Here is a 27,797-nt window from a genome sequence, read left to right on the forward strand (position 1 = left end):
GAGTCTGAACAATAGAACTTAGGCAAAGAAAATGTGTTGACAAAGATGACTGTTAATTCTTTCTCTGCCTATGTATCTTAAGGTACACATAATTTACCGGGCACTTCCTTACTGCAGTTAGGAACCAATGTTCTCTTTATCTGGAGATTTAGGGAGATGAATGAGAAGGGAAGACACAGACAGGAGAGAAAACGGTTGATAGCTTTGTTAATGAGACACATTCCTATTCAGCAGCGGCCTGAAGGTAGCTCTGACGGTGACAAGGCTGTTATGTACAACCTTTAAGCTCATTCCGTATTAACCTTCATGTTCACATCACCCTGGGTTATCAGGCTTCAGGATCTCTGTTTTACTCCTTCTCAATTCACCCAGGATTGAGTTGGACAAATTCTATTAGTTCTTTTTACTGACATACACAATGGCTCTAGCTGGCTGGAGCAGCCTCTTCCTGAAGACGGAGTCTCTCTCAAGCACCCAGCAAGTGGAGGAAGACTCTGTGCTTCTCCCCAAGTCATCTCCTTGCCTCACACCGGAGTTTCGTAAAGCCCCTGTCCGTCATGTTATGTGGTAGCTAGTCTCAACACACAGTTCCCCAGTGAACTGTGCCCTTGACATTCAGAGTTCTATAAACTACACTTGAACATGGGCCAAATTGGACTCATTCTCAACCAACAGTATCCAGCAGAATTCAAGCTGGCTTTTAAGATCAGCAACTTCCACGTAGCTCTCTTGGAATACTTGCTCTTGGGACACTCCCTCTTGGAAATCAACCCCCATTCTGTAAGAGGCCCAAGCCCCGTGGAGTAGCCCAAGCCAGCTCTCCCCCAGCAGTCATCAGCAACTGCCAGCCACCTTGAAGCCCAGTTTAGCCTTCAGCCCCAGCTGCTCTGACTGCACATCCATTAAACAGCAAATAAGAACTTCCCAGCTAAGCCCCCAAATGGGCTCCTGATAGACAATAAATTGTCACCTAACACTACGTTTTGGGGTGATTTGTCCTACAGCAATGGATAACTAGAATATCTTCTCAACCATTTGTTTATTTAAATATCTTTATCTCATATATATATACATATACATATATACACACACACACACACACACACACACACACATATATATATATATATATATATTTTTTTTTTAAGCAGAGTCTTGTTCTGTCGTCCAGGCTGGAATGCAGTGGCACGATCTTGGCTCACTGCAACCTCTGCCTCCTGGATTCAAGCGATTCTCCTGCCTCAGCCTCCCGAGTAGCTGGGACTACAGGCACATGCCACCACACCCAGCTAATTTTTTGTATTTTTAGTAGAGATGGGGTTTCACCGTGTTAGCCAGGATGGCCCTGGTCTTCTGACCTCGTGATCTGCCTGCCTCAGCCTCCCAAAGTGCTGGGATTACAGGCGTGAGCCACCACACCTGGCCAGTATATATCTTTTGATATATAATTTTGCAAAAAAAATTGTATCATACCCTATGTAGTTTGCCAATGACTTTTAAAAACTCAAAAATGTTTTTTTTCAATCTATCTCTTTTTTTGCTTTAGAGACATGGTCTTGCTGTTGCCCAGGTTGGTCTTGGACACCTGGGCAACATAATGATCCTCCTGCCTCAGCAGAGTAGCTGGCACTACAGATGTGCTCCACCATGCCAGCTTCATCCACGTTTTGCTTAGGTTTATTCATTTTTACTGCTGTTTCTACTGTGTTAATATTCCAAAATATACCCATTCTCCTAATTAATGGACATTCAGACTACTTACAATCATTTGGTATGATCAGTGCTGCTATCTTTATACACCCCTTGATGCCCACATGCAATCATTTATCCAATGTATCCATGTAGATGTGCACAACATGCACAAGTTCAGCTTTATGTCAGTGATCTCTACTGATTTATATTCCCAATACTAATGAATTTCTTATTCCACATACATCCTGAAGCTCAGTATTGTCACACATCCTAATTTTTCCTCATTTGTGGTTGTAAAATCATACATTACTATGGCCTTAATTTGCATTTTAACTACTAATGAAGTTAATTATCTTTTCATGTTTCTGGGAAGTTGTATTTTCTCTTCTGTGAAGTAGTCATGTTTTTAGCCCATTTTCCTAGTGGTATTGTTGATTTCTACAAATCCATATGTCCAGATTGTAATAGCTTGTTGGGCATACAGTGGAAAGATCGATTTTGTCTTTTGACCTCCCTTTTGTATACTTTGGTAAGCAGTTCTTTAATGTGAGCAAATACATCAAAAATTTTATATAGCTCATTTGTAGCCTATCTAAGAATTCCTTCCCAGCCTCAAGAACATAAAATTATTCCTTTACATATTCCTCCAAGTTATTCAGTTTTCGCCTTTCACATAATTGTTACGGTGAGGGTAGGGATCTAATTTTTTTTCTGTGTGAACCATTTCTGTCTCAGAGCCCATTTTAAACAGTTCATTCTTTTTGTTTTGTTTTTTTGAGACAGAGTCTCTCTGTCACCCAGGCTGCAGTGCAGTGGCACGATCTCGGCTCACTGCAACCTCTGCTTCCTTGGGGTCAGCCTCCTGAGTAGCTGGGACTACAGGCATGTGCCACCACACCTGACTAATTTTTGTAGTTTTAGTAGACAGAGTTTCACCATGTTGGCCAGTCTGGCTTCAAATTCCTGACCTAAGGTGATCCACCCACCTTAGTCTCTCAAAGTGCTGGGATTACAGACGTGAGCCACTGCGCCCAGTTACAGTTCAATCTTTCTCTATTTCTTGTCATTAATGCTTCTAACATCTTACCACTTTTTCAGTAGGCTTTCTATAAATAAACCTACATTTATCATGTTCTTAACTATACTTAGGTGCTCTGGATTACATTTACTAATGCTTCGCTTGGGATTTCATCTCTTGTTCACAGGTAATATTGGTCTATAATATTCATTTCTTGTACTTTGCCTGGCTTTGGCACTGGGTTATATTAGCAAAATTGTGCTTATACATTATCTCCTCTGGGAGATTTTGCATCAAAGTTGAATGACTATTTGTTACTTCAAGTTTTGACAGATCTTGTCTTAAAAAAGACAATGGGCCTAATGTTTTGTTTGTGGGATTTTAATTCAGATTTAACTTTTTGATGATTTTAAAACTATTAATACTGCGGAAGGTATATTTCCCCAGGAATTTTTCCAACTTAGGTAGAGATAGAAAAACTGAACAGTGGTGGGAAGTAAGGATTAGAGATGAAGCATTCAATGATCCAGAAAGTCTGTTCTTCAAAAATCTGAAACAATGAGACTGAGTAACCCAGGAGGCAAAAGCTGAATTCAATGGTTTTTGCTATGCTCCCAGTAACACTTTCCTGTTGTCTATTTTTTACAGTTCCTTGGCAGAAAAACAACTTAGCACTTTATGAAATGGGTGGTTTCAGCCCTTAAGTGCTTGCCCCCTCCTGACAAACTTGGCTAAACTAGATGTTAGCCTCTGTAAAGCCCAACAATTTTAGCTTGACTTGTGAGGTAACTGTTTTTAGCTCGCTAATCTTACGAGTCACATTTTAGAAATGCCAAAACGAGCTAAATCACTTGTGGAAGAATGTAAGTCCATTTTCTGGAGGAAAGAGCATTTGAACTCAGAGCCTAAATACTTGCCCAGGGGCCTTCAGAAGGTAGGGAGAAAGTGACCATTGTCTGACGAAGGCAAAAAAGTGGGAATAAGGGTGAAAGTCATCTGGTTCATTTTACCTCCAAGGATGACACCCTGAGTTCCACACTGTTGCTCGGCCTTCTAGTGGCTGGTAACCAGAAAACTCACAGAAGCAGGCACACCCTGGGAGCTGAGCTGTGCTCCCTATTAGCTACATTCTGAGATAATTTCTAACATTTTTCAGGAAATTGCAAAAGCAATGGTTGTCTGAATGACCTTTACTTAGCAATTTAATACAGCAAAGGTAATCAGTTTCAATGAGAAAAACAAGTGAAATACCATGCACTCTGTGACTTAAAGTGACTTTAGATCTGACTCAGAGTTTGGAACAAGCAGTCAGGAAGAAAACTCAAAGATAGTATGTCTGCATAGTTTATGGAGTGATTTTCTTCTCAGGCGAATGGCTTAGAAAGCAGAGAAACAATTCAAAGTCTTAATCAGGAAGTAAAGAATCTGCTTTAAGACTATTAAAAAACATTTTAGTGACAGTGAGGTAGCTATGGGTCACCTGTACATATTTCTTTTCTAAAACATTCTTTCTAGTACCATTGGCTTGCATAATAGTTTCAAAAATTAGATTCCTAGATTTATCTGAAGTCTGGATTTTATGGCTGTACTTGCACATAAACAGCAGGTTTCCCAGTGATGCTCATGAAACTGGTAGCTGTTATCATACACCACTAGAAAATCAAATACTAACCCTGCAATCTTAAAACTTCTCAATTTCATGGTAATAACTTAAGAACATATGAACAAACATTTTACAGAAGCTTTTCTAGCATTCCCAAGGTTACCCTGCATCATGAACTCTCTGATGTTGATGAGGTCTAACTCTGAAGTTTTACCCATGATTAACTACTCTTCATCATTTTCTCCCCACAATGAATTTTTTGAAATTCAGCACAGAATAAACTTCGGGTCCTACATGCATTTATACAGTTTTTCTCAATTATGAGTCCTCTGATGATTAGTAAGAGATGAGCTCTGACTAAAAGCCTTCCCACATTCTTTACATTTATAAGGTTTTTCCCCTGTATGAATTCTCATGTGTGTCATAAGGGATGAACTCTGTCTGAAGGCTTTCCCACACACTTTGCAGTTATATGGTTTCTCTCCAGTATGAATTCTCTGGTGCTGAATGAGAGCTGAGCTTTGGTTGAATGCTTTCTCACAGTCATTACATTTATAAGGTTTTTCTCCAGTATGAATTTTTCTATGAGTATTAACACCTGAGTGGGAACTGAAGGCTTTTCCACATTCCTTACAATTATATGGTTTCTCTCCAGTGTGAATTCTGTGATGTATATTAAGCCGTGAAATCCAAGAGAAGGCTTTCCCACATTCATTACATTTGTAGGGTTTTTCTCCAGTGTGAATTCTTTGATGTTGTATGAGAGCTGAGCTTTGGCTGAAGGCTTTCCCACATTCTTTGCATGCATATGGTTTCTCACCAGTGTGAATTCTCTGATGTATGATAAGGGCTGAGTGATAGCTGAATACTTTTCCACACTCATTACAATGAAAGGGTTTCTCTCCAGTATGAATTCGATGGTGCCTACTTAGCCGCGATATTGAAGTGAAGGCTTTCCCACACTGAGTACATTCATACGGTTTCTCCCCAGTATGAATTCTGTGGTGCTGAATGAGAGATGAGCACTGACTGAAGGCCCTCCCACATTCGTTACACTTATAGGGCTTCTCTCCTGTGTGAATTCGCTGGTGATTATTCAGAGATGAACTACCTTTAAATGTTTTTCCACATTCCTTGCATTTATAAGGTCTCTCTCCAGTATGCATTCTCTGGTGTCCAATAAGAGATGTGGTGAAACTGAAGGCTTTTCCACATTCACTACATATATACGGTTTCTCTCCTGTATGAACCCTCAAGTGCTGAGTTAGGGATGAGCTTTGGCTGAAGGCTTTCCTACATTCCTTACATTTATAGAGCTTCTCTCCCGTGTGGATTCTCTGGTGTTTACTCAGGGAGGAACTGTGGAGGAAGATTTTCCCACAGATATTACATTTATAACATTTACGCACTGTGTTGACCCCCAGTTGTTTAAAGAGAACTGAATACTGCTGTGAACGGGGTCTCCTTCCTCTGGAACCCATTCTGGGTTTTCTAATAAGTGATGATTTTAGACCAAGGTTCTTCCCAAATTCAATACCTTTAAAGCTCCTCTCCTTCATGTAGACTTTTTTGATGGTAACTAACACTTTCCTGAAAAGTTTGTTCTTTTTGCCTTGTTGCTTCTCTATCTTATCTTCATTTATGTAGGTTTTCTCCAACTTGAAGTCAAATGCACCATCAATTATGAGTTTTTTCATGACTTCCTGATTTTCTTCTTTAGAAATTATGGCTTCAAACAAGCTTTCCCATCCTAAAGTAGACAAAACATGTAAGTCTCTCTTGAACAGAGAATAAAAAAAAGTGACATAAAAACACACAAGGATAGTTAAAAAAATATAGCCTTGAAATCTTAGGAAAGGATGGGAAAAAGAAGAGGAGGAAGGAAGCAGGATGACAGATGTGTGGGTGGGAAGGGTCTGAAGAAACCCACATATAGGTGGGCTGAGGAAATTAGGGGACAACAGGAGGAGCCAGTCTTGGTCTATTAACAAAGCATAGCTCACTAGGGTATGAGGCCCTTCTGAGCATAGCCTGTGTCCCTCGGCTTCATCTCCCAGGGCAGCCACCAGTGCACTCAGGTAAATTCCAAGGGAAAAACTGCAGAGGCGCTAAAATTAAATGAAAGAGAAGAGCTCTTCCAAACACAGGGTGCTCCAGGCCTCCTCAGAGTGCTGTAAATAACAGCATCCACTTACTCAAGTAATATCTACTGAATGCCTACTGTGTGCTACGCAAAGGTTAAGACTCTGGGAATGACAGGGCACAAGCCAGACAAGGGCCTGTTCTCAAGGCTTACATTCTAGCAGTGTGGTACAGACAAAGACCAAGTAACAAATCAACAGCAGTACAAAGGAGCAATGAGAACTGTAAGAAAACACAAAGTGCTGTGTAATAAGAGTGAACAGGCAACTATTTTAAACTGGGTGATGAGAAAATGAAATTAAAGATGAGTTCTAAATAACAAACGCTGGCCAAAAATGTGGGTAAAAAGGTGATTCCGGTCAGAAAGAACAGTAATACAAAGGCCCTAGGCAGGAATAAACTTCCTGTTTTCCAGGACATACAGCAGTCGATGGTAGCTGAAGCAGAGTGAAAAAAGAGAGAGTGTCACGAATGAGGAAAAGAAGTGGGCCAGGCTATATCACAGAGAGTTTTCTAGGATACACGAAGATACTGGAAGTTCATCAGCATCACTGAGGGCTAGAAGGGACATGACATAACATGGTTTTTGTTTAAAAAGGATCACTCTGGTTGCTGTATGAAAAACAAACTGTTATGGGGCCGGGGAGAAAGAGAACAAGGGCAGCTGCAGAACAGCCAATGAGGAGGCCCATGCACTCTTCCTGGATGAAGATGGTGGTGGCTGGCAATGGCATGTGGTGATAAGAGATGGAAAGAGGTGGGCAGATCTGGGATGTTCTGCAAGTAGCACTGGCAGGTATCTTCACCTACGAATAGAGCGCAGAGGCAAGGAAAGAGGGGACTCAAGGGTGACTCCTAGCTTTTGCTCTGGGCAACTCAATGGACACCAACACCATTATCATGATATTGGCGAATACTGGGAGAAAAGAACATTATTGAGAGTAATTTTTTGTCCACCTTTTTGGTTACTTAAGATACAGTACAAGAAATGGAATCATTGATTCAAAAGAAATGATTTTCTTTTGTATTTTATGAAAGAGCTTTTATTTTCTTAACTACAAAAGAAATATATCATCATAACAAAAATATAGAAAACTATAAAAATGAACATATAGCTCACCCATAAATACATCATGCAATTGTAATCACTATCATATGTGGGACGTAGCTCACCAGAATTTTCTGCATTTAAAAAATCACTTTTGGGCCAGGCAAGGTGGCTCACACCTGTAATCCCAGCACTTTGGGAGGCCGAGGCGGGTGGATCACAAGGTCAGGAGATTGAGACCATCCTGGTTAACACAGTGAATCCCCATCTCTACTAAAAATGCGAAAAATTAGCCAGACGAGGTGCCAGGCGCCTGTAGTCCCACCTACTCAGGAGGCTGAGGCAGGAGAATGGCGTGAACCCGGGAGGCGAAGCCTGCAGTGAGCTGAGATCGCGCCACTGCACTCCAGCCTGGGCAACAGAGCGAGACTCCATCTCAAAAAAAAAAAAAGATAACTTTTAATTAAAAAATTAAAATGAGTTGAAAGTAACTTTACCTCCATTTCACTTAAAAATCATGAGCTTCTCTCCATGTCAATAAATGTAAGCTGACATCATCATTTTAATGGCTATATAATATGTACAATGCATGAAAACATCATCATTTAATAAATCCCTTTCTGAGAGTCATTTACCCTCCTCCTTTTGTGGCAGTGATGCCTCAAGTTATAACAAATATTCTTTTACAACATCTTTGCAACTCTGCACAGTTATCTGTGCAGAAATTATCTTAAGATTTCTAGACTTGGAATTGATTTTAACAAAGCCAGACCATCCTCGGAAAGACTGTACCAGTTGCAGTCCCACTAACGATACTGCTTATCACTCAGAGCAGTGACAACACATTGGATATATATTTCTTAATCCTTGGTAATAAGGGAAAAATGGTAACTTGTGCTTTGTTGGAATTTCATTGATTTTAATTTAATGAAGTTGAATAGTGTTTCAAATAGTCCCTTGTGGATTTTTAATCCACATGCCTTGCCTTTTCAATCATAATACTCATATCTTCACACTGTGATGATTTACTCTTGGTACCTCTGTCTCTTCACATTATGGCTTTGTACTCCCATAACCATCTTAGCAACGTTAATAACAGAGAAAAACTGGAAACTAAAATTTCCAAAAGGAAGACTGTTTAATTGGCTTAACATACAAGATAGTTCTCTCAATGAGGTAGGCCTCTACTCACTGAGGGCTGAATAACTGAAGGACATTCACAATTAAAAACAGGCTCGAGAACAAACTGTATAATCAATCTTTCTGTCTCTCTCTCACTGTGTCTGTCTCTCACACACAAACACATTTAAACAAATACAGGCTGAATGGGTAATAAACAACAATAATTGATCGTAGTTGGTAAAATTCCAGATGACTTTTTTTTTGCTATTTTTACAATAGCACGTAGAATTTGTACAAATTTAAAATAATTAATTTTTTAAATGCTTGTAAAACAACACTGACAATTTGATACCAATGATTTATTTGCCAACCAGAAAGCTCACAGCGAAATCTGAAACTCATTAATAGCTACCATTCTGGTCCTTACTACAGATCTACTTATTTTCTAGATTTCTGATTGAATTTCTATTTTATTGTATCACTACTCTTGCAGTCAATTGCCTCACACTGTTGGTGGAATGTGGCAAAAACAAAAGATCCCTGAAATGAAAGAAAGGACTGAATCTTCAAAGCAAAGGGCCCAGTAAAGTGCCAAAGAACAAAGAAGAAAAGTGCTCTTTCATATAACCCAACAAAAAGTCTGAAATCCAAAGATAAAGATGATGTCCTGTAAGATTCCAAAGAGAAGACAGAAAAGAAAAAACAAGTTACCTATACAAGAAATAGAATCGGACTAATGGGATTATTTGTCAGCAGCACTCCATGCCAAAAGACAGTGGAGCAGTTTAGACAACAGGAAAAAGAAAAAACAAACAAACAACAGATGCCAGAATTCTTGATCCAAAACACAAATCTCAGAGGAGAGAAAAAACCCACTGATTTTAGACACGTACAGGTACTGCACACACGAACGTTTCCGAGAAACGTTACCCAAGAAAATATTCTAGTGGAACCAAAGGGAAAAATGTGAAGACAGAGGTCATGAAAACGCAAAAGTGAACTGACCCAGAAAGCCCATGACCTGCCCAGGTGAGAAATAAACACCAGACAAGTGGTAAAGCTCAAGAGAGGCCTCCTCTACCGCCAGAAGCACAGACAGAATTCACAGGAGAATGAATGCAGAAGCTGATAATGCAGTCAGCCAAGGGCACATAGGGAGTAAGTGACACGCCTTAGGAGCCGGGATCTGGGATGCATCATTTTCTAAATTTTCACAGAAAAGAGAAGAATGGCATGATGAGTATCTGGAAGCCCACTCACATTCCGTAACTGTTACTGTTTGTCACACCTTCTTTCCCTCTTTCATGTATCTAAATACATATACATATATCTGCTTTTTTCCCCCTGCTGAACCACGTGTGATAAGTTGTACACCAAAGAAATCAAAGCAAAAGATGGTTCCAAGATGAAACTATGAGGGATGTATTGTAGTGATTAAAAAAAAAAAACAACAATGTAGTGTATGTTCAAGCCACTAAGGAAAATAATTTAGGAAATCAATCCAGTAAAAGCAAGGAAAAAGGAGCATGAAAGAATTGTAAACCTTTACACATGATACGCTGTATTACATATCCTACAAATTACAAGACATCTGAAAACAGTGCAACCCATATTGGGAGAATTCAACCCTCCCCTGAAACTGATGGATCAAGTAATCAAAAAAGTAGAGAGAAAGGATCTGCCTTCCCAGCATTCCCACCTGGCCTGGCACATCAAGGAGATCCTTGAGCACAGCCTCCTCACTGTGCCCTGGCAGTCGGAAAATGTTATGCCCATCTCCCAATTACTCTGTCACTCACCTAGATGTGCGCCTTGGGGAACTCCACTCTCCACCATCCAGGGGTCTTCCCCTTGCTCCAACTGGGAGATGACCTTTGGCTTGGAAAAGAGAATCCCTGTTCAAGAACAAGAAAGAGACATGAGTGGCCATCGTGGCAGGCAGGTCCAGGCCCAGAGTGTCCAGGACAGAGGGGCAGTACGGGGAAGGAGGAGGTTTGTTCTGAGAGAGGCTTCAAATTGGGCACCTAGAGGACGACCAGGAGGTGGTCTCAGGAAGAAAGTGAGGGCTCTGACTGTGCACCCCTCTCAGCAAGAACACCTTGTGGGGCTCAGGGAACAGAGCTCAGCGGGCAGAAGACAGGAGAAGCAGATAAAAGATGCCTTTCATCAACTCTACTAAGCCAAGGTCTCTCAGTACAACCAAGGGGAATGGCAATAGCCACTCTTGGAGCCCACCTGTGAGCCAACCTGGCCAAGTCCTGCAAATGCGCTCCCTGGAGGGTGCTAAGGTGCTCTCCCGGAAGATTCTGCATCAGGAGGAAAGCTCCTTACCCAGCGAGACCAGGCTGCTGTAGTTCTCCAGCATCACCTCCCGGTACAAGGCTCTCTGGGCAGAGCCCAGGTGCAACCACTCGTCCTGGCTGAAGAACACGGCCACATCCCTGAATGTCACGGACTCCTGTAATGGCAAACCCATTCCTGTTCATCCAAGACCGTCCCCACCATGGGACGACTGAGAAGCAACCCTGTCACAACTTAGGGTTCTACGTATTTCAAGTATTTCTGGACAACTTTTCAGTTACCAAGCACACATTTATCATTTACCTACGGTGAGTGAAACACTGTCCCCTCCGGAAGCTTGAACACAGAAGTCAAACAAGATAAGCACTTGAAACCATGAAACAAAATCACAAAACACTCAAATTTAGATTTGGAAACGTCCAATCACCTAGACCAAACTCTCACCTTACAGGCGACACCTGAGAGTCAGGTTTCGGAAGGAGGCACCAGCACATTCACTGAGGGAGGTATAGGTGGAACGCCACCAGGCTTGCCTGGGAAGGCGGTCACTGAGTCCTAGTTCTGCCTCAACTTGGGCCATCTCTGAGTCCTGGGAAAGGGGACACTGACATTCACAACAGGAAAGCCTATGAAAATGTGCCAGGCATGGCTGTGTCAGGAGAGGTCCCAGGTGATGGGCTGTATCACCTTTCAGGCCAAAGGAGAAGGCTATGGTCAGGAGTCTCCCTCCCCACCCCCGAAGCTCCTGTTCTTCTACCTCTCTCCTCCTTCACTGGATGCCATGTCACTGCTCTGAACTAGGACCACCTCCCCTTCTTTTCTTGAGAGTCATCTTCTTGGCTGAGCACAGTAGCTCACACCTATAATCCCAGCACTTTGGGAGGCCAAGACAGGAGGATTACTTGAGCCCAGGAGTTTGAGACCAACCTGGGCAACATAGGGAGACGCCATCTCTGAAAAAAATAATTTTTTTAAAATTAGTTGGGTGTGGTGGCATGTGCCTGTAGTCCCAGTTATTCAGAAGGCTGAGACAGAAGGCTTGCCTGAGCCCAGGAGGTCGAGGCTGCACTGACGTGTGATCACACTACTGCACTCCAGCCTGGGCAATAGAGTAAGATCCTGTCTCTTAAAAAACAAAACAAAACAAAAGAATCATCTTTAAAAAGCTTATTAGAAAATTCTAAAAGATCAATAAGCAAAAGAACAAGAAGTGTTCACCCAACTTTCTTTTATTAAAAAGTTAGTAACTTTTTGCTATATCTTTTCAGATGATTTTCATGCAAATAAGGTTCTATGTTTAAATAAAAATAAAACCCCATTATACAAATAACTGCATCCTAGTCACCACTGTTCACATGCTGCCCAGTATTCCACGGTATAGATGATCTAGTTTATGTAACTCGCCTTGGACTGGAGGTTTAGGTTGGTTTCCACCTTGTTAATACTCTAAAAATGCTGAACTGAGTATCCTGTACATCATCAGAAAGGCGCACAAAGCTTATCTCCTGCAGACATATTTTCCCTTTTTTTTTTTTTTTTTTTTGAGACGGAGTCTTGCTCTGTCACCAGGCTGGAGAGCAGTGGCGCGATCTCAGCTCACCACAACCTCCACCTTCCAGGTTCAAGTGATTCTCCTGCCTCAGCATCCTGACCTACTGGGATTACAGGAGCGCACCACCAGACCCACCACACCTGGCTTTTTTATTTTTTATTTTTTGAGATGGAGTCTCACTGTGTCACACAGGCTGGAGTGCAGTGGCATGATCTCTGCTCACTGCAACCCCCGCCTCCCGGGTTCAAATGATTCTCCTGCCTCAGCCTCCAGAGTAGTTGGGACTATAGGCACGCACCACCATGCCCAGTTAATTTTTGTATTTTTAGTAGAGACCAGGTTTCACCATGTTGGTCAGGCTGGTCTTGAACTTCTGACGTCAAGTGATCCACCTGCCTTGGCCTCCCAAGGTCCTGGGAATACAGGGCCTCTCTTTTAGAAATTTTCCAGTGTTAGGAAGGGATTATTTTACCCCTCCGTGTCTTTGTCCTCCACAAGGCAAAAACATACCTAGATCTTTCACAAAGCTCTGGGAGTGGCAGTGGCCTGGCATTGGAGCCCCATTAAATTCTTTGTCAAAAAGTATGAGACTGGGGGCCGGGCACGGTGGCTCACGCCTGTAGTCCCAACACTTTAGGAGGCTGAGGCGGGCAGATTGCTTGAGGTCAGGGGTTCGAGATCAGCCTGGCCAACTTGGTGAAATCCGGTCTCTACTAAAAATACAAAAATTAGCCGGCTGTGGTGGCACATGCCTGTAGTCCCAACTACCAGGGAGGCTGAGACTGCAGTGAGCCGTGTTCGTGCCACTGCACTCCAGCCTGGGTAACAGAGTGAGACCCTATCTCAAAAAAGAAAAAAAAAGTATGAGACAGGCTCTAAGGCAAGGGAAACACCTTCCTTCCAGAGTTCCTCAGCTACCAAGCCCTCTGGTCCTTCCCTGAGCTTCACTGGGTAGAGAAGCTCAACAACAGATGAACACGTTTGCCACCTCTAGACCCCGAAGGCAGTTCAAGCAAAAAGAAGCCTTCACTCACCTGTACCTGGGCTGGCAGCAACCTCCTTGCCATTTCTCCCTCCCTGCTGCCCCTCTTGGGGAAGGCACCTGGAATGGAGAAAGAAGCTGTGAGGTCTTTTCATCCAGCCTGCATGCCCACCCTCATTAGACCAGACCAGGTTAGAAGCCATAAGCTGAGCATCTGCAGAGAAGGAGCCTGGCACTGTCCAGGCCACAGGGGCCCTGAGTCCGGCCACCTAAACCAGTGTGGGAAGCCGGTACACAGTCACCGGGCCTGCCACCTTTCTGCCAGTGCTTTACGATAAAGACGAATGGAGCGAAGGGATGAAGACCATCTGGCGTGCATTAAGCACCATCAGGCAAGGCTCATCCAGATAGAGTAATAGGAAATGACACAATATTCCACACATCTGCACTTGGATGTTGTTCAATACGAAAAACAGCAATTGAAGAACTGATGCCCTTTTTAGGAACAGCCAACCAAAAATTAGTCCTCTTTTCTTCCTCTTGTAAGTTTTCTTTCATCAAAAACAGTTATCAAAGCTGCTTAAAGGTGGCGTTACCCATTCTCCCCGGCCCAAAAAACAAGGGCTCAAAAGAATAGCACCACCGGCTAGAAATGGATTTAAAATTTAGAGAAATGGGAAGTAACTTAGCAAGTGGACATGGTTACGGTAAATAAAAAAGGAAATGGTTAAATCTCTCCAGGACTAACTGTAGGAAAACACCGCCAAACGAGCAAGACTGCCAAAAACGAGTTAATCTAAAGTTTAAACTCCGGGAAACGGAGTAGAGGGAGGGTTAAACCCACCAACGCCAAGAGCGGAAAACCGCCCGGAGGGCTCTGGACCCGGAACCGAACCGGCGTTTTGCAGTTTCTTTTCTGGAGCCGTTTCCCCCACAGTCCGGCCCAGGCTGCGGCCCAGGAGTCCAGCGGCGTCGACGCGCTCTCCCGGCCACCGCCGGGCCCTTCCCAGGCCACGCCCCCTCCGGGGCCGGGTTCACCTGCCGAGGCCGCCGCGGCTCGGACGCCTGGAGCCTGGGCTCGGCGGGCACGCGCGGCAACCAGCACTCGTCCTGGTCCCGCCGCGACAGCCGCACGCCCCGGGCCCGCCCTCACCGGCAGCCCGTACCTGGGCCCGCCACGGCGGGGAGAGCGCAGCTGCACACCGCACCAGAGGCGAACAGAACACCTAGTTCAGAGACGCTTCCCGTCGCCGCCGGGCGCCACTGCGCTTGCGCGCCGAAGAGCCGACGGGTTTCCCTGGCTGAACCGCAGCGTTTGTCCCTCCGGACTTCATTTCCCAGTCGTCGCCGCGGCACCACCACTTACGGTGTCCGAGAGGCAACCACAGCCCCGAGAGCGGAGAAGGCGGTCGGGCTGTGGAGTTGGAGAAGGCTGGAGTCCCTCCAGCTTGGGCTCCAGCTACTCTCTGCTAAACCACTCACTATATTCGTAGTTAGAATGACAATAGTAAGACGGAAAATTGAGTATGAATTTTTAAATGTGGAAGACTAGCTGCCGCTGATTATTCACAGGTGGTGAGAGAACTATTACAGTCCATTCCGCGATTTTAATAAAAAAGGAATTATGTCTAAATTTTGTAATCTCGGCGGAGCGCGGTGGCTCGCGCCTGTAATCCCAGCCCTTTGGGAGGCCGAGGTGGGCGGATCGCGAGGTCAAGATGGATCGAGACCATCTTGGCCAACACGGTGCAACCTCGTCTCTACTAAAATACAAAAAATCAGCCGGGCGTGGTGGCGGCGCCTGTAGTCCCAGCTACTCGGGAGGCTGAGGCAGGAGAACGGCGGGAACCCGGGAGGCGGAGCTTGCAGTGAGCTGAGATCCGGCCACTGCACTCCAGCCTGGGCGACAGAGCGAGACTCCGTCTCAAATAAATAAATAAATAAATTTTTGTAATCTTTACATATTTACTGGCACTCAGAGTAAAACAAAAGCATAAACCCAGTATTTCCCTCTTCATGGCACTCACTTCTTTTGAAGTGACTTCTTTTGAAGTGACTTCTTTATTTTAGGGTTAAAATAAAGTGAAATAAATAAAGTGAAATAAAATAAAAGTGACTTCTTTAAAGTCACTTTTTGAAGTGATTTATTTTAGGGTTAAAATAAAGCCCAACTCCCAGCGCTATCATCACAACTGCCTCCTCGATAACCTGCACTGTGATTTTTTAAATATCCAACATTAGGGTTTACAGAGGCAAACCTAAACGCAAAGGGTACTTGAAGATAGAAAACGCAGAGATGGACTAAGAGATGTCAGGTAGATAGTATGAAAAAGAAATCTTGGATCGCAGTCTTACAATAATACAAGGATTATTTCACAGTAAAAATAATTAAATTGAACAAAATGGATGTTTTATATTGTTAAAACATAATAATGTACCTCACTAATCATTAGGGGAATGCTGATCAAACATCCACTGTAATTTCACACTCATTAGGATGGCTATTATAAAATGTGGGAAAAAAGAAAACCAGGAAACAATCCTTGTGCATTAATGGTGGGAATATAAAATGGTACCGCTGCGCTGGAAAACGGTGTGGCAGTTCCTCAAAAAAAATTAAAGATAGAATTAACATATGGGCAATTCCTCTTCTGGATCATATGTTATTTTTGTATTTAATTATTATTTTAAAATAATAGTAATAAAGAGATAACAGTTGTAGACCATTATTGGCAAAACAACATAGCACTGAGATTTACAAAGTAAAGGGTGGCAGACTAAGTACCCATGATTACCTCCCTTTTTCTCTTCATATTCTTCAAAGTAACCCCAAACATATATAATTTTCAAAGGAGCAAATCTCATGCAACTCTAGAAAAATACCATCAGAACACCAGAGATTGAGAAAAACATTTGGAAGACATGCAGGAGATAAGTGCTCTGATATCCAAAATCTAATAAAAAGATTCAGAAGAAGAAAGCAGAGAAAATGGGGAGGTGGGGAAGAATAACACATAGATTACATAAAGAGATAGTGATAGAAATATAGCAGAAAACACATTCAAGCTGAGGAAGGCCTGAGTCTTCAGAGTAAATAAAATGTAGGGTGTTTGGCATAATGAATGAGCTAGGGTAGGGATGGCCCATAAAAAATACATCCCCGATGAAATATCAGAACTCTGAGGATAAACAGAAACCCCTAAAAGTGACCAGAAAAGATGGAATAAAAGGTTCGCATGTGTTATTTGCTACAAGTGATAGAAGATGGAACTGCTCAGGTTGGCTGAAATGAGTAAGACATAGCAAGAAATCACTGGGGCAGACTCCAGCTACAAAAGAATCAGGGGTTCTGTGATGTCAGCAAAAACCAGGTTTTGGCTGGGCGTGGTGGCTCAAGCCTGTAATCCCAGCTATTCAGGAGGCTGAGGCAGGGGAATTGCTTGAACCTGGGAGGTGGAGCTTGCAGTGAGCCGAGATCGCGCCACTGCACTCCAGCCTGGGACTCAGAGCAAGACTCTGTCTCAAAAAAAAAAAAAAGAAGAATCAAATGAAGTAAAACTTGCATGGATTACAAGAAACTGTAGTAAGTAAATCAACAAGTAAAACGTATCTGAATCAAAATGATGGTTAAGGCAATTTGAAGGTAATTTAATAACAGGATGAAAAACCCAGATGATTACAAAAGAGAGTGACAATGAAGAAATAGGAGATATGATAGCATGCTAAGGTTCTTGTCTCATTCAAAGGAATAGACATAGATAAAAATTAATTTTAGATTTTTTTTATGTTTAAATATGTATGTTAAATATAAGAAAGCACTGGGCAAATAGAAATCTGATATACGACTTTGTAACCAGCCCTAGAGTAATCTTAAACTACATTTTATATCCTTACTAATAGTAAAAGTTTTTTGTTTTTTTTTTGAGACAGAGTCTCGCTCTGTCACCCAGGCTGGGGTGCAGCGGCGCAATCTTGGCTCACTGCAACCTTCGCCTCCCTGGTTCAAGCAATTCTTCTGCCTCAGCCTCCCGAGTAACTGGGATTACAGTCACAAGCCACCACACCCAGCTAATTTTTGTATTTTTAGTAGAGATGGGGTTTCACCATGTTGGCCAGGCTGGTCTCAAACTCCTGACTTCATGATCCGCCTGCCTCAGCCTCTCAAAGTGCTGGAATTACAGGCATAAGCCACTGCACCTGGCCAAAAATATTATATGAATAAATTCAAATGTGTATACATATTGCAGGATAAAGTAAATAAACAATTACATTAATGTCAATAGCCAAGATTTTCAGAGTAAGTAAGCAAAAAAAAATACAAATAAAATGTATTACTAGTTAAGTGAAAAGCCTATTAGTTAATATTCAAATTGAAAATATCAACAATTGATTTTTGGTTCTTTCTAAAAAAAAAAAAAAAGTCCCTGTTCCTATTCACTGCAAAGCCTAGAAGGAATGACAATCCAATAGTAATTAGCTACCAAATGATGGTCTCTAGATTCGCATTTAAAACAAAGGCTTATGATAAATTCAAGGCAGGGAAGGCCCGAGATAGGTATGGTGGCTGAAAGCAGGAAAGCTGTCATAAGAGACATGTCAAAAGGACACAGGAACCAAGCTCAAGGGTTTCTGTTGGACGAAGATGGAAGAATTCATCACCAAAAAGAATGATAGCTACAATGGATTAAAATGTATCAAATGCCATAAAAATGTGTTTACTATTTCCGGCCAAGATGGAGTAAAAAAGACTGGAATGACTGTCCCACCTTATGCACACACTGCCACTGCCACCAAGAGAAAACATGTAGGAAGAGACATCAGACAATAAAGGACATTGGTTCCAGAGCGTCAAAAACAAATGAGGCGAGCCCTACAACTGTCCCATCTTACTGCTTTGACAGAGTCTTCAAGTCAAAGCACAGAAAAGGCACTTGAAAATCCCACATGCATTCCCAATAAAGTCTTCCACCAAGCTAGAAATGCAAAAGAACTTGTCTACGAAACACTACGCTAAGACTATCCTTTTTTTTTTTTTTTTTGAGACAGAGTCGTCTAGCTCTGTCCCCCAGGCTGGAGTGCGGTGGCGCGATCTTGGCTCAGGGCAACCTCTATCTCCTGATTTCAAGCAGTTCTCCTGCTTTAGCCTCCTGAACAGCTGGGAATACAGGCATGCGCCACTATGCCTGATTATTTATTTATTTATTTATTTATTTATTTATTTAAGACGGAGTCTCGCTCTGTCGCCCAGGCTGGAGTGCAGTGGCGCGATCTCGGCTCACTGCAAGCTCCGCCTCCCGGGTTCACGCCATTCTCCTGCCTCAGCCTCCCCAGTAGCTGCGACTACAGGCGCCCACCACCTCGCCCAGCTAATTTTTTGGATTTTTAGTAGAGACGGGGTTTTACCGTGTTAGCCAGGATGGTCTCAGTCTCCTGACCTCATGATCCCCCGGCCTTGGCCTCCCAAAGTACTGGGATTACAGGCATGAGTCACCGTGCCCAGCCTATTTTTTATTTATTTTTTTGAGATGGAGTTTTTATTTATTTTTTATTTATTTTTTTGAGTGCAGTGGTGCAAACTTGACTCACTGCAACCTCTGCCTGCAGGTTCAAGCGATTCTCCTGTCTCAGCCTCCTGAGTAGCTGGGATTGCAGGTGCCCACCACTATGCCTAGCTAATTTTTGGTATTTTTAGTAGAGATGGGGTTTCGCCATGTTGGCCAGGCTGGTCTTGAACTACTGACCTTGTAATCTGCCTGCTTTGGACTCCCAAAGTGCTGGGATTACAGGCGTGAGCCACTGGGCCAGCCCATTAACACTATACTTAACAACTAAAGCATGATTGCTAGCCAGGCACAGTGGCCTGTAATCCCAGCACTTTAGGAGGCCAAGGTGGGTGGATCACCTGAGGTCAGGAGTTCGAAACCAACCTGGCCAACATGGTGAAACCTCGTCTCTACTAAAAATACAAAAATTAGCCAGGCATGGTGGCACATGCCTGTAGTCCCAGCTACTCAGGAGGCTGAGGCAGGAGAATCGCTTGAACCTGGGAGGCGGCAGTTGCAGTGAGCAAAGATTGCACCACTGCACTCCAGCTTGGGCTACAGTGCGAGACTGTCTCAAGAAAGAAAAAAAAAAGAATGATTGCTTTCCTCCTGAGATCAGTAACAAAGGCGGGCAATGTCTGCTCTTACCACTTCTATGTATGCACCACTCCTAATGGAGGTTCTAGCCATTGGGCTAAGGGTAAGAAAAGTATCCAAACTGGTAAGGAAAAAGTAAAACTACCTTCATTCACAACTTACATAATCTGTGCAGAAAAATCTGACAGAATCTCCAAAAAGGCTCCTAGAACTAAAAAGCAAGTTTATCAAGATTGTAAGACACAATGTCAGTATTCAAAAATCAGTGTGCTTCTTACTAGTAATGGGCAATCATAAATTGAAGTTTAAAAAGCAAACATTTACAATAGCGTCAGAAATATGAAATACTTAAGGACAGACCTGACAAATATAAGCAAGTTACTACAAACTATAAAATTTTTTTTTTTTTTTTTTTTTTGAGACGGAGTCTCGCTGTGTCGCCCAGGCTGGAGTGCAGTGGCCGGATCTCAGATCACTGCAAGCTCCGCCTCCTGCGTTTTTACGCCATTCTCCTGCCTCAGCCTCCCGAGTAGCCGGGACTACAGGCGCCCGCCACCTCGCTCGGCTAGTTTTTTGTATTTTTTAGTAGAGACGGGGTTTCACCGTGTTAGCCAGGATGGTCTCGAACTCCTGACCTCGTGATCCGCCCGTCTCGGCCTCCCAAAGTGCTGGGATTACAGGCTTGAGCCACCGCGCCCGGCCCAAACTATAAAATATTAATGAGAGAAAATATTAAAGCCCTAAATAAATGGAGATATAGACTTTGTTCAAGGGTAAATATTTTTAAGAATCAATATTAAGGCCGGGTGCAGTGGCTCAAACCTGTAATCCCAGCACTTTGGGAGGCTGAGGTGGGCGGATCACGAGGTCAGGAGATCGAGACCATCCTGGCTAACATGGTGAAACCCCGTCTCTACTAACAATACAAAAAAACTAGCCGGGCGAGGTGGCGGGCACCTATAGTCCCAGCTACTCGGGAGGCTGAGACAGGAGAATGGCATGAACCCAGGAGGCGGAGCTTGCAGTGAGCTGAGATCCGGCCACTGCACTCCAGCCTGGGCGACAGAGCGAGACTCCGTCTCAAAAAAAAAAAAAAAAATGTTAATTCTCCCCAAATTGATCTACAGTTTCAACACCTTCCCTGTCAATGTCATGGCAGGCCTTTTTTTTTTCTTAGGAATTTCACAAAGTGATTCTAAAATTCATATGGAAATTCAAAGTATATGGAATTCAAAGGACTCTGAAAAAAGGAGAACAGTGTTGGAGAACTAACATTAGATGATTTCAAGACTTATTATAAATCTATGATAATTAGCTGGCATAGTGGCTCACAGTCTGTAATCTCAGCACTTCCAGAGGCCAAGGCAGGTGGATTGCTTGAGCCCAGGACTTTGAGACCAACCTGGGCAACATAGTGAGACCCCATTTCTAAAAAAAAAAAAAAAAACACTAGCCAGGCACCTTGGTGCACGCCTTTAGTCCCAAGCTACCTCGGGGGCTGGGGTGGGAGGATTTACTTGAGCCTGTGAGGCTGAGGTTATAGTGAGCTGAGATCACACTAGTGCACTCCTGCCTGAGCAACAGAGTGAGACCATATCTCAAAAAAAAAAAAAAAAAAAAGATTATCAAGGCAGTGAATGAGGGATTGTCATCAAAAAACAAATAGATCAATGGACCAGAATACATGGTCCATAAATAGACCCACACTTCTATGGGCTATTTATTTTAGACAAAGATGCAAAGGCAATTGAGGGCTAATCTTTTAAACATGATGCTGGAACAACTGGCTACATGTAAAGAAATGAAGTTTGATTCATACCTCATGCCATTAAAAAGTATCCCTCAAAATTAATCATAGAACTAAATGTAAATCCTAAAACATTAAAACTTCTAGAAAAAAAAGAGAAAATCTTTGTGGCCTTGTGTTAAGCAAAGTTTTCTTGAATGCAACACCGAAAGCATGATCTAAAAATGAAAAAAGTTAACTTGGACTTCCTGTAAATTAAAACCTGCTTATCAAAGACACTCTTAGGAAAATGGAAAGACAAAGCCACAGATTGGGAGAAATATTTGGAAAGCATAGATCTGAGAAAGGTCTTGTATCCAGAATACATAAAGAACTCTTAAAACTCTATAATAAAAAACCCCCAAACAACCTAATTTTTTTTCCTTTTTTCTTTTTTTTTTTTTGGACAGAATTTTGCTCTGCGGCCCAGGTTGGAGTGCAATGGCAAGATCTTGGCTCACTGCAACCTCTGCCTACCCAGTTCAAGCAATTATTGTGCCTCAGTCTACAGAGTGGCTGGGACTACAGGCGTCCACCACCATGCCCAGCTAATTTTTGTATTTTTAGTAGAGACAGGGTTTCGCCATGTTGACCAGGTTGGTCTCAAACTCCTGACCTCAAATGATCCACCCACCTCAGCCTCCCAAAGTGCTGGAATTACAGGCATGAACCACTGTGCCCAGCCCCAAACCTAATACTAAAAGTGGGTAAAAGATTTTATCATACACTTCACCAAAGAACATATAAGAATAGCAAATAAGCTCATAAAAAGTTGCATGACATTATTAGTCATTAAGGAAATGTGAATTCAAACTCCAGTGAGATACCACTTAGCACCTACTGTAGTAGGTCGGAAAAAGGTCCCCTCAACTATGTCCAGCTCCTAATCCCTAGAACCTGTGAATATTACCTTATATGGCAAAAGAGGCTGCCGACGTGATAGAGGGGAGGATACTAACAGGAGAGTGGACGTGGGAATGGATTAGAGTTGGAGACATCAGCATGAAGTCCTGTTGAGCTTCCTGTAGGTACAAATCACAACATAGAAATGTTTCTAGACAGGTGTGTATACACAGGTTCACATACACAAATGTGAACCCTGTCTCTACTAAAAATACAAAAATTAGCTGGGCATGGTGGTGGACGCCTGTAGTCCCAGCCACTCTGTAGACTGAGGCACAATAATTGCTTGAACTGGGTAGGCAGAGGTTGCAGTGAGCCAAGATCTTGCCATTGCACTCCAACCTGGAGTGTATTTCTTGCTCTGTCAGCCGACAGAACCTGAAAGCAAAGATGATCCAGGAGCCACGAGCAAACCTCGGGCACAGCTCTTGTTTTCTAGTACCGTTTTCCGATGAAAGGAACCACAGCTCCTTGGAGAAACAGATTCTAAAACAGAGACAGGAAATATACAAGGTGAGCCAGGAACAATTGGCAATGCCAGAAAGCAAAGAAGTTCTCAAAATACCAACAACAAAAACAAGTGATGGGGATGTATCAAGGGACCAGGGAGCCAACTGATAGGGCTCCTCGTGAGCAAAGCTGGGACAATTTGAGCAATAAAATAATGTTGGATTACAACCCAAAGTACGCAATCAATATCTGTGAGTCTCCACCAACATAAGTGATCAGTGTAATAAATAAATAAGCGGGAGATAATAGGCAAATGTCTCATGCAAAATAATTTAAGATGGGGCGCCCTGGCTCTCGCCTATAATCCCAGCACTTTGGGAGGCCAAGGCGGGAGGATCACTTGAGGCCAGGAGTTTGAGACCAGCCTGGCCAACATGACAAACACCCGTCTCTACAAAAAATACAAAAATTGGCTGGGCGCGGTGACTCACGCCTGAAATCCCAGCACTTTGGGAGGCCGAGGCGGGTGGATCACAAGGTCAGGAGATCTAGACCATCCTGGCTAACATGGTGAAACCCCGTCTCCACTAAAAATACAAAAAATTAGCTGGGCATAGTGGCGGGTGCCTGTAGTCCCAGCTACTCGGGAGGCTCAAGTAGGAGAATGGTGTGAACCCAGGAGGAGCTGAGATTGTGCCACTGCACTCCATCCAGCCTGGGCAACAGAGCAAGACTCCATCTCAAAAAAAAAAAAAAAAAAAATTAGCTGAGTGTGGTGGCGCTCACCTGTAATCCCAGCTACTTGGGAGACTGAGGCACGAGGATCACCTGAACCCAGGAGGCAGAGGTTGCAGTGAGCCGAGATGTTGCCACTGCACTCCAGCCTAGGCAACAAAGAGAGACTCTGTCTCAAAACAAAACAAAACAAAATAAAAAGAGAGAGAATTTAAAATAATTAATACAAATACTCTCCCGTCGAGGAGGTGGGACAGAAGTCTCCATTCCTTAAAGTGGGCTGTGCATAATGACCTCCTTAGGAGCACAAGGTGAAGAAAAAGGAGTAATTTTAGAGTGGAGCAACATGACGACGCTTCCTCAGTTAAGTGACCAAGGTCACCATCTGCAGTTACAAGTCCTGCTGATGAAAACAACACTTTGCCTCCACAATCTTTCTTCCAAAAATTCATAAGTCCAGCCTGATAATGAGAAAAACATCAGACAGTCACAATAGAGGGTCCTTCTAGAAGATACTTGACCAGTGCTCCTCGAAACTGTCAAGGTGATCAAAAACATGGAAAGTCTGAGAAACCGTCCCAGCCAGCAGGAGCTTAAGGAAACACAATAATGAAATGGAATGTGGCAGCCTAGATCGGACTCTGAAACAGAAAAAGGACATCAGACAAATACTAACGAGAGATGAATGAAGTATGGACTTCAGTTAATAATAATTTAGCAATATTGGTTCATTCATTGTCTTGTAGGAGACCAGAAGATGCCACCCCAAAATATGCCACTTTAGCATAAGGGCTGTTGTGAGCTGGAGGCGACTGAGAATTAACAGATGCAGACACTTCTGAGAAGTGAAGACTGACATAAAACCCCTGTCCCAGGGAAGTTTTCTGGCCGTGAAGAAGACTGGAAAGTCGACTCTGAGATGGACGATGTGAAAGGAAAAGAAAAACTTGGGACCTGATTCACTATGCCAAAAGAAAAAAAAATTCAGCTGAAAGCTGAGTCATGCCTCGCTTTTGTTCCTAAGGAGACGCCTACGGAGAAAAGGTGAACTATGTCCACAGGTCACTCCTCCACGTTCACCTTATCTAATGTAAGCTGCGGATGTACTGAGCTCAAGACAAACACATGATTGACTATTCCCCTGCCTGTTCCTTTTCTCTTGTGACATGTGGATTCAGTAATATGACCATATCCTCCCTCTTTCCCCTCCAGCCCACTTTTCCTTCTTAAATATTGAAGGCCTCAAAATCATATGATGAGAAAGACACAGACCACAGACTGTTTCTGTGATTCCATATTTATTTCTTCCAGGCATGTCCTTAACCGAGGCAATATAAACTTCTAAATTGATCGAGACCTGTCTCAGATACTTTTTGGTTTACAACCTGCACAGACAAACCTTACTCCATTGATTTCCTCCAAATATTTACCTTCTTACAGTTTGCTGCTCCTGGAAGCCTACAGCCCTTTCCCTTTGTCTTGCCACTTCTCTACAAATGTATTATTCTTTTTTGAAGAAGCTGTATAAGCTCAAGTTCTTTTTTTTTTTTTTTTTTTTTTTTTTTTGAGACGGAGTCTGGCTCTGTTGCCCAGGCTGGAGTGCAGTGGCTGGATCTCAGCTCACTGCAAGCCCCACCTCCCGGGTTCACGCCATTCTCCTGCCTCAGCCTCCTGAGTAGCTGGGAGTACAGGTGCCCACCACCTCGCCCGGCTAATTTTTTTTGTATTTTAGTAGAGACGGGGTTTCACCGTGTTAGCCAGGATGGTCTCGATCTCCTGACCTCGTGATCCGCCCGTCTCGGCCTCCCAAAGGGCTGGGATTACAGGCTTGAGCCGCCGCGCCCGGCCTAAACTCAAGTTCTAAACACCCCCTTGAGGGACCATCACTGAGTTCTCTCATGTGTACGTGCAGTGCACTTGTTAATAAACTGTTGTTTTCTCTTGGGAATTTGTCTTTTTCTTTTTTTTTGAGACGAAATCTCACTCTGTCGCCCAGGCTGGAGTGCTGTGGCTCAATCTCGGATCACTGCAATTTCCACCTCCCAGGTTCAAGCAATTCTCCAGCCTCAGCCTCCCGAGTAGCTGGGACTACAGTTGCCCACCACCATGTCCAGCTAATTTTTGTATTCTTAGTAAAGATGGGGTTTCACCACGTTGGTCAGGCTGGTCTCAAACTGCTGACCTCAGGTGATCTGCCCACCTCGGCCTCCCAAAGTGCTGGGATTACAGGCATGAGCCACCACGCCTGGCCAAATTTGTCTTTTGTCTGTCTAATTTGCAGGGCCCCAGCTGGAGACCCCAGGAAGGCAGAGGGAAAAATTCTCCTCCCCTGCAGTGTGAAATGCACTAGATTGATGTAAGATGTTCATAATATGAGTATGGGTTATAAGGTGACTGTACTTTTTTTGTAACTTTTCTATAAATTGGAAACTATTCTAAAATTCCATTTTTATTTAAAAATGATGGCCAGGCACAGTGGCTGACATCTGTAATCCCAGCACTTTGGGAGGCCGAGGCACGCAGATCACGAGGTCAGGAGATCGAGACCATCCAGGCCAACATGGTGAAATCCTGTCTCTACTAAAATACAAAAAATTAGCTGGGCGTGTTGGCATGTGCCTGTAGTCCCACCTACTCGGGAGGCTGAGGCAGGGTATTGCTTGAACCTGGGAGGTGGAAGTTGCAGTGAGCCAAGTTTGCACCACTGCACTCCAGCCTGGGTGACAGAGGGAGACTCCGTCTGAAAAACAAAAAATAAATAAATAAATAAATAAAAGTAAAAATGAGATCTGGCACAATGTGAGGAGTTACTGTAATTTTAAACAAATAAACATTATGTGTGTATGAATATTTTATAGTATAATTAGCATTTCTTTGATTTATAAAACATTATCTCATATGCTTATTTTCATTTATTTATTTTATTAAAAAATTATTCTTTTTTTTCCCAATTATGCCTTGAGGCTGCAGGGGAAAAAATGAGAAAAACTTTAATATGAACCAAAAAATTTACTGGATATCCGGCCTGGAATGCCCTTAGGGATTACCTCAACCTTTTATTGTCTTTAAGCTATTTACAACACTGGAAGGAAGTTGTAGAGAACTTCTAATTATGCAACTGTTCTTGTTTGTAGAAATGCAGATTGATTGTGTCTGATACAATGCAATTGCCACTTCTCTGCAAATGTATTGTTCTTTTGTTAAGATGCTGTAAAAACTCTTGTTATTCTTTGAATAGAACCTTGGTGCATCTATTTGTAAATTCATTTCAGCATATGTATATGTGGTTCTTTGAGCTTTCCTTTGAACCGATTTTAAAAATCTTACTGGTTCACTCATTAGTTAGATAAAAATCTTGCCATCTGTCAATTTTATATTTGTATGAGAGCCATATTACCTTTTTTCCTTTATTCTTGAACAAGGACTTAGTGTTTTCTTTAGATATTTGTATCTTTTTATTACAAATATTATACTAGTTTTTAATTTTTCTTACAATCTTTCATGACATTCTGAAATTTAAATGCCTTTGTAATACATTTGTAACAATATCTTCTGTGTCATTTATTCAATTGAGGAAAGCATAGAAAAAAAACTTGCCCATCCAGAGACCAGCTCTGTCTAGTATTTTATTCTAGCTATATTTTTCAGTGAATTATCTGTATCAAAGAAACCCATGCACATAGTATATACACCAATTGGTAGGGGAAAGTTCCATTATCCAACAGCAGGCCCTTGTACTACTCCTCCCCAAAGAGGCTACCACAGCTAGAAGGTACCTCTTTCAAGCTTATTTGTTTCTTCTGGAATTTAGATCCCTATTTCCAAATTAAAAACAACAACAACAACAATTATGCTGACTTTTTATCTGCTTTCAGGTATTAAATATTGACACCGTTTACTCTGTGGCTTATTATTTTTTAATTAGGAAACATGTGATGCAATGCTTGAGAACAATAAGTCAGTTTATTTTTCCCCAATAGAAAAAATACAAGTAACTGCTTAAAGACTTGTTGTGAAGATTAACTGAAGTATAAAATATAAAAGTGATAGAGGCAGAAGGCAGAGAGGGGCAGGTTCCCGGAGTAACCAGTCCTGGGTAAATCCTCAGACTGAATTAGAATTCTCCTTCCCATTTGGCACAGTTTCCTCTGATTGATCCCCATCCTTCACCTGTTTTACATATACCTACCCTTTCCTAATTGGTTTTCTACACTACCATGCCCACCTTTGAGTGGTATCTTCACTTTAATCTCTTATGCATACTCACAAACCAGTCAGCACACACTCCCTCTTCTGAGCCAATAAAAAGCCCTAGGCTCCGCC

The 27,797-nt window shown here is 42.7% G+C and overlaps 2 protein-coding genes and 1 pseudogene across 2 annotated transcripts in view; 1 reads left to right on the plus strand and 2 right to left on the minus strand.

Moving 5' to 3' along the window:
* LOC112422925 (zinc finger protein 354C) overlaps positions 1-10,507 on the minus strand; it is a 52,377-nt gene extending 41,870 nt beyond the window's left edge. Inside the window, exon 1 of the mRNA XM_071098018.1 lies at positions 10,425-10,507. The gene's annotated coding sequence lies outside the window, so the exon portion shown is untranslated. The remainder of the gene's footprint in view (positions 1-10,424) is intronic.
* On the minus strand, positions 1,163-13,578 carry LOC105484011 (zinc finger protein 879). The gene is made up of 4 exons (XM_011745140.2): positions 13,513-13,578; positions 10,957-11,083; positions 10,425-10,520; positions 1,163-6,063 (listed from the first exon to the last, which is right to left on the minus strand). Exons 1-4 carry the CDS (start codon positions 13,543-13,545, stop codon positions 4,628-4,630), a joined length of 1,692 nt encoding a protein of 563 aa, XP_011743442.2. The 5' UTR covers positions 13,546-13,578; the 3' UTR covers positions 1,163-4,627.
* Positions 13,579-13,624: 46 nt separating this feature from the next.
* LOC105484090 (uncharacterized) overlaps positions 13,625-27,797 on the plus strand; it is a 30,841-nt pseudogene continuing 16,668 nt past the window's right edge.

Source organism: Macaca nemestrina, chromosome 6 (assembly GCF_043159975.1).
Source record: "Macaca nemestrina isolate mMacNem1 chromosome 6, mMacNem.hap1, whole genome shotgun sequence".
Lineage (NCBI taxonomy): Eukaryota > Metazoa > Chordata > Mammalia > Primates > Cercopithecidae > Macaca > Macaca nemestrina.

What these genes read in the sequence shown, in the direction of transcription:
- LOC105484011 (XM_011745140.2), bottom strand. Translation starts at nt 13,545, where the DNA reads ATGGCAAGGAGGTTGCTGCCAGCCCAGGTACAG. An exon ending in TGCTGCCAGCCCAGGTACAG is followed by an intron (nt 11,084 to 13,512) that starts GTGAGTGAAGGC and finishes TTGCCATTACAG; the next exon opens with GAGTCCGTGACATTCAGGGA. An exon ending in CAGCAGCCTGGTCTCGCTGG is followed by an intron (nt 10,521 to 10,956) that starts GTAAGGAGCTTT and finishes GTTCTTGAACAG; the next exon opens with GGATTCTCTTTTCCAAGCCA.